The following is a 7,534-nucleotide window of genomic DNA, read 5'->3' as shown; positions in this document are numbered from 1 at the left end:
TTCTTCCTCTCCTGTGGCGGTCCTCATGAGAGCCAGTTTCATAATAGCGCTTGATGGTTTTTGCGACTGCACTTGAAGAAACTTTAAAAGTTCTTGAAATTTTCTGGATTGACTGACCTTCATGTCTCAAAATAATGATGGACTGTTGTTTCTCTTTGCTTAAATGATCTGTTCTTGACATTTTATGGACTTGGTCTTTTACCAAATAGGGCTATCTTCTGTATACCACCCCTACCTTGTCACAACACTACTGTTTGGCTCAAACGCATTAAGTAGGAAATTAATTCCACAAATTAACTTTTAACAATGCACACCTGTTAATTGAAATGTATTCCAGGTGACAACCTCATGAAGCTAGTTGAGAGAATGCCAAGAATGTGCAAAGCTGTCATCAAGGGTGGCTATAAAATATATTTTGATTTGTTTAACACTTTTTTGGTTACTACATGATTCTATATGTGTTTTTTCATAGTTTTGATGTCTTCACTATTATTCTACAATGTAGAAAATAGTAAAAAATAAAGGAAAGTCTGGAATGAGTAGGTGTGTCCCAACTTTGGACTGGTACTGTATATATTCACTCTGACTCCGACATTGCTCGTCCTAATATTTCTATGTATCTTAATTGCATTCTTTTACTTTTAGATTAGTGTATTGTTAGATATTACTGCACTGTTGGAGCTAGGAACACAAGCATTTCTCTACACCTGCAATAACATCTGCTAAATAAACTCAGCAAAAAAAGAAACGTCCTTTTTTCAGGACCCTGTCTTTCAAAGATAATTCGTAAAAATCCAAATAACTTCACAGATCTTCATTGTAAAGGGTTTAAACACTGTTTCCCATGCTTGTTCAATGAACCATAAACAATTAATGAACATACACCTGTGGAACGGTCGTTAAGACACTAACAGCTTACAGACGGTAGGCAATTAAGGTCACAGTTATGAAAACTTAGGACACTAAAGARGCCTTTCTACTGACTCTGAAAAACACCAAAAGAAAKATGCCCAGGGTCCCTGCTCATCTGCGTGAACGTGCCTTAGGCATGCTGCAAGGAGGCATGAGGACTRCAGATGTGGCMAGGGCAATAAATWGCWATGTCMGTACTGTGAGACGCCTAAGACAGCGCTACAGGGAGACAGGACGGACAGCTGATCRTCCTCGCAGTGGCAGACCAYGTGTAACAACACCTGCACAGGATCGGTACATCCGAACATCACACCTGCGGGACAGGTACAGGATGGCAACAACAACTGCCCGAGTTACACCAGGAATGCACAATCCCTCCATCAGTGCTCAGACTGTCCGCAATAGGCTGAGAGAGGCTGGACTGAGGGCTTGTAGGCCTGTTGTAAGGCAGGTCCTCATCAGACATCACCGGCAACAACGTCGCCTATGAGCACAAACCCACCGTCGCTGGACCAGACAGGACTGGCAAAAAGTGCTCTTCACTGACGATTCACGGTTTTGTCTCACCAGGGGTGATGGTCGGATTCGCGTTTATCGTCGAAGGAATGAGCGTTACACCGAGGCCTGTACTCTGGAGCGGGATCGATTTGGAGGTGGAGGGTCCGTCATGGTCTGGGGCGGTGTATCACAGCATCATCGGACTGAGCATGTTGTCATTGCAGGCAATCTCAACGCTGTGCGTTACAGGGAAGACATCCTCCTCCGTCATGTAGTACTCTTCCTGCAGGCTCATCCTGACATGACCCTCCAGCATGACAATGCCACCAGCCATACTGCTTGTTCTGTGCGTGATTTCCTGCAAGACAGGAATGTCAATGTTCTGCCATGGCCAGCGAAGAGCCCGGATCTCAATCCCATTGAGCACATCTGGGACCTGTTGGATCAGAAGGTGAGGGCTAGGGCCATTCCCCCCAGAAATGTCCAGGAAACTTGCAGGTGCCTTGGTTGAAGAGTAGGGTAACATCTCACAGCAAGAACTGGCAAATCTGGTGCAGTCCATGAGGAGGAGATGCACTGCAATACTTAATGCAGCTGGTGGCCACACCAGATACTGACTGTTACTTTTGATTTTGACCCCCCCTTTGTTCAGGGACATATTATTCCATTTCTGTTAGTCACATGTCTGTGGAACTTGTTCAGTTTATGTCTCAGTTGTTGAATCTTGTTATGTTCATACAAATATTTACACATGTTAAGTTTGCTGAAAATAAACGCAGTTGACAGTGAGAGGACATTTCTTTTTTTGCTGAGTTTATGTGTATGTGACTAATAAAATTTTATTTGATTTTAGTCTCTCTCTGACCTGTGATACAGAGTCATTTTATATTAACTCTCATATTGAATCTTTCATCTATTTACATCAGATAATTTGTGAGGAAAATGTCACAACAAACAGACTGAAAACCAAAATCATATTACCTACAGTCTATACAACCCAGTATACTGTATATCTTTACTGTGGAAGGTCCATTTTTGCTAAAAGCAAATCGTGGCTCTCGAGTGGTGCAGCGGTCTAAGGCACTACATCTCAGTGCTAGAGAAGTCACTAGAGACTCTGGTTCGATTCCAGGCTGTATCACAACCAGTGTTGATTGGGAGTCCCATAGGGTGATGCACAACTGGCCTGGGGTAGGCTGTCATTGTACATAAAGAGTTTGTTCTTAACTGACTTGCCTGGTTAAATATAAATTAAAAGTATTGCTGAGTCTCCCAAAATCATAAGCTTCAGACAACTGTGCTATTTCTTTATTCAATGTTCATTTAACTAGGCAAGTCAGAACAAATTCTTACTTGCAATGCCAGCCTACCCTGGTGACGCTGGGCCAATTGTACACCACCCTATGGGACTCCCAATCATGACCGGATGATATTCAGCCTGGATTCGAACCAGGGACTGTAGTGACGCATCTTGCACTGAGATGCAGTGCCTACGCCACTCAGGAGCCTGACTGCACTGTACTGTAGGCCACTTGTACAAGTATTCATTTTCCCTCTGACTGCAGTATATCCTAAGTACATGTACAAGACAAAATACATTTTTAACACATTTAACCTCTTCCAGTTTCTAATAAATTACAATCTATCAATTTTGCATGTTTCGTAAAGGAGGTTGTAGTGTCTTGGTTCGGCCACAAGACGGCAGTGTAAGCACAGAAATAGAGGATTACGTGAGGAATCACCCTTAAGGCCTAAAACTGGGCGTCACTATGTGTGTTCCTGTCTTGTCACACACATACACGCACACACACACACCAGTCATCGTAAATCATCTCCACTACGATGACATAATGACATTTAACTAATCCCTTGGTTTTAGTGGGATTTAAACCAAATCATTTATATAGATAATAGATTACATGTAAATAAATCAGCCCCATGTGGAAGAATTCAAATTGTGGCGAGAATCACAATAGTTAGACCTAAACTTCTACATATAAAATAAACTGCATTAGAATCACAAAATTATTCACTTTCAGAATATATTTAATCGATGTATTTTGACCTTACATCGACTAAGATAAACAGAGTAAGGTATTTACACCCTATTGCATAACCTGCCTACTGCCATGATCATTTCAACATCGAATTATTAGTGTGCATATATTATCAACGTGTAAGGATTGCTGGCGTGTGACTTCTTGCCCAAATACTAATGGTACAAAGGGAATAGCCTACGAAGTTACTAAACAAAGTTTACGAACAATTGTCTGAGTTCTCCTTGCTGTCATCTCCCTGTCAATCAGAATTTAAAGTCACCCAATCAAATATACTTTCTTCAATCATTTGAATGTCAGTAGTCCACTAAAAACGGTGAAATTGGACACCTAACATTTTTTCGTTACTTCTTCAGCCTGTCATTTCTCTCCACCCTCATCTCTCTTGCTCCCTGTGTGTCCTTACCGAAAAGCCGTGAAATTCCTGAAGGTTTACGCTTTTGTTTTTATTCTTTTGGCGCACAAATTAGTGGATTTTCTTGGCTACTAAAAACCGTTATAACTTTTAGGCTACTAACGTAACTGCGCCACTTGTAACAAACGATCATTTCAATCATAGCCGCGGAACACACGTTGGATAGTTTTGCAGTTCAACGCCCTACTCCGGTTAAAGTGAGCAAGAAATTCAGAATTATTAAGGAACCGGGGAATGAAAAYAAGGTTGGAAAGTAAGGAGGGAGAGAAGGAAGGAGAATAAAGGCAAACTAGGAAGATTTTTTGCTCAAGGAAGAGATAGAAAGTTATGTGGGCACAATCATCGTCTCCCCCGGTTTGACAGGTCAAGAAGTTTCTACTGGGGGAATTTGGTAAGTGATTCTGATAGCCAGTGATCGATTGTGTAACCCAATAGCTACTAAACAATATACTTATGTCCTACTTCTATCGATACGTGGCATGTGTCACTTCTCGTTTTCTCTAGGCTTCCCCTAGACCTACACACTCACTTACTGCAGCCTTTCTAGTATTTCAGTCTTGAAAACACTTTTCCTTGATATAACTTTATTTTATTTTATTATATGATTATGCAGTCTTGCACTGTACACACTTCAAATCAAATGTTATTGGTCACATACACATATTTAGCAGATGTTATTGCAGGGTGTAGCGAAATGCTTGTGTTCCTAGCTCCAACAGTGCAGTGATACCTAACAATACACACACATCTAAAAGTAAAAGAATGGAATTAAGAAATATTAGGACGAGCAATGTCAGAGTCCGTAGTAGACATATAAAYGTATACAATGAAAAAAAGAAACGCAACATTGAACGATTTTACAATTCATAGAAGGTAATCAGTCAATTGAAATGAATTCATTAGGCCCTAATCTACGGATTTCACATGACTGGGCAGGGGTATAGCCATGGGTGGGCTTGTAGCATCATACCCAAGACCCGAGGCTGTAATCGCTGCCAAAGATGCTTCAACAAAGTACTGAGTAAAGGGTCTGAATACTTATGTAAATGTGATATTTCCGTTTTAATTTTTTTCAATAAATTTGCAAAAATTTCTCAAAACCTGTTTTGCTTCATCATTATGGAGTATTGTGTGTAGATTGAGGGGGGGAACAATTTAATACATTTTAGAATAAGGCTGTAACATAACAAAATGTGGAAAAAGTCAAGGGGTCTGAATAATTTCCGAATGCACTGTATATATATATATACACACTACCGTTCAAACGTTTGGGGTCACTTAGAAATGTCCTTGTTTTTGAAAGAAAAGCACATTTTTGATCCATTAAAATAACATCAAATTGATCAGAAATACAGTGTAGACATTGTTAATGTTGTAAATAACTATTGTAGCTAAAAACTGCAGATTTTTTAAGTTATATCTATATAGGCGTACAAAGGCCCATTATCAGCAACCAAAAATTGCCAAGAAACTGAAGATCTCGTACAACGCTGTGTACTACTCCCTTCACAGAACAACGCAAACTGGCTCTAACCAGAATAGAAAGAGGAGTGGGAGGCCCCAGTGCACAACTGAGCAAGAGGACAAGTACATTAGAGTGTCTAGTTTGAGAAACAGACGCCTCACAAGTCCTCAACTGGCAGCTTCATTAAATAGTACCCGCAAAACACCAGTCTCAACGTCAACAGTGAAGAGGCAACTCCGGGATGCTGGCCTTCTAGGCAGAGTTCCTCTGTCTAGTGTCGGTGTTCTTTTGCCCATCTTAATCGTTTCTTTTTATTGGCCAGTCTGAGATATGGGTTATTCTTTGCAACTCTGCCTAGAAGGCCAGCATCCCGGAGTCGCCTCTTCACTGTTGACGTTGAGACTGGTGTTTAGTACTTTAAAGTATTTTTACTTAAGTACTTTACACTACTGCTGTTGCGACATAATAGACACTGTTAACATAGTATCATTATTACATTGGAACTCTTGATATTAGTTTTCCAAGGATTCAGTATGTTCCATGTCCATTTTCCATGGGCTCCCGAGTGGTGCAGCGGTCTAAGGCACTGCATCTCAGTGCATATCATAATTTTGAAGTAGCAGGCCTAACACCAAGCAGTGTAATATAGTTGTTATAACAGTAGGTTAATATATTTATTTATAACCTGTTTATAAAGTATTAATAAACAACTATTTAGTCTTTCTGTTATACCAACAGAACCGCACCCTCCTCCCCAGAGCAGTGTGAAATCTACCCACCCTAGAACTCTCTCCTACTGACACAAGAGATGGAGGGAGTAAAGGAGAGGGAGAGGGAGCGGGGAGAGGAGAAAGAGAGCGACGAAACGGAGGAAGAGGAGAAAGAGAGCGACGAGGCTGAAGAGGAAGATGATGAAGAGGATGAGGATGAAGATTCAGAGGGAGCAGCGTTGTTGTGGCAGGAGGGCTCGTACGGAGAGGATGACCTGGGCCTACCCATAATCCACTGGGAGGCGCTGAGCCTGCACATCGCCGAGCTAGAGAAACAGGAAGAGGAAAAGAGAGAGAAGACAAAGGTGTGTGTGTGTGTATGTGTGTCAGGGGTTACAGTTGAATGCTGTCTGTAATTTATGGATGGGGCAGGTGTTTTGGACAGGGAGAGGAGATGGGGACATAGAGAGCAGAGGGGGATGAGGTGGGAGAAGGTAAGGGTCAGGGTTTGAATACTGTCAGTTACTTATGGATGGGGACAGGTGATGCAGTTTAGGCCTGTGATCTGTTTGTTGGAGGGAAGTGTGCTATGTGTATCAGTGAAGCTGTGTTACAAACAAATGTTTCCATGAATGGAATTTCATTAAGTCAAGTGCTCTGTTCAGTGGCTAGTTTTGCATTGAAAGCAGTGATGTAGTTCAACATAAAATAACATGGGTAAACGCTGGTCACAGTGAATAAAGTACCGCTCCATTTACTTTTAAAGTATGTTTCTGAAATAGAAAATAGGTGACTCAACACTCACTCAAAATAAAAAAAGGTGCTGAAACAGCGTTTACGTGAGTTAACCCTACACTACATCTCTGGTTGAACGATACTACATACACAATAGTTAGTAACTAAAGTTAGGTTTTACATACAAGGGATACCCTCCATATCTTGCGCTTCCTAAAACTGATTCATCTCCAGTCTTCCAGTGTCCCGGAACGAGGGAAGATGCTGTCCATGAGCCGGCCAGGAGAGAGAGATCGAGGGAAGATGCTGTCCATGAGCCGGCCAGGAGAGAGAGATCGAGGGAAGAGTAAAGAGAGCTGGGAGGACGGAGGAGAGGAGGAGGACTGCGATAGCCGCGTGACAGCCCTGACCGCTCGGTACGAAGCATGACGCTGTCTACGAAACATAATGTTATGATAGTGTTGTTAAACAGTATAGTAAAAGTACAGTACCCAGCCAGATAGTAATGCAGCAACCCTGGCATTGATAAACATGTCTTTGAATTGTTTTTTTACAATGGTTGAATGAATAAACTAAAACGACATCTAGACCGATGAATAAACTAAAACGACATCTAGACCGATGAATAAACTAAAACGACATCTAGACCGATGAATAAACCTAAACCGACATTTTACCGAATGAAATAAACCTAAAACGACATCTTACCGATGAATAAACTAAAACGACATCTAGACCGATG

General features: G+C 41.4%; 1 protein-coding gene across 1 annotated transcript; it reads left to right on the top strand.

The window, feature by feature from the left end:
• The first annotated feature begins 4,113 nt into the window (after positions 1-4,113).
• Positions 4,114-7,315, top strand: LOC139023819 (acidic leucine-rich nuclear phosphoprotein 32 family member E-like). Its single transcript, XM_070437779.1, has 3 exons — positions 4,114-4,273; positions 6,086-6,422; positions 7,027-7,315. The coding sequence occupies exons 2-3, from the start codon at positions 6,156-6,158 to the stop codon at positions 7,219-7,221; spliced, it is 462 nt and encodes a 153-aa protein (XP_070293880.1). The 5' UTR covers positions 4,114-4,273; positions 6,086-6,155; the 3' UTR covers positions 7,222-7,315.
• Positions 7,316-7,534: the final 219 nt, after the last annotated feature.

This window comes from Salvelinus sp. IW2-2015, linkage group LG37 (assembly GCF_002910315.2).
Source record: "Salvelinus sp. IW2-2015 linkage group LG37, ASM291031v2, whole genome shotgun sequence".
In the NCBI taxonomy this organism is placed as follows: domain Eukaryota; kingdom Metazoa; phylum Chordata; class Actinopteri; order Salmoniformes; family Salmonidae; genus Salvelinus; species Salvelinus sp. IW2-2015.
This window is presented reverse-complemented; position numbering and strand designations above follow the sequence as displayed.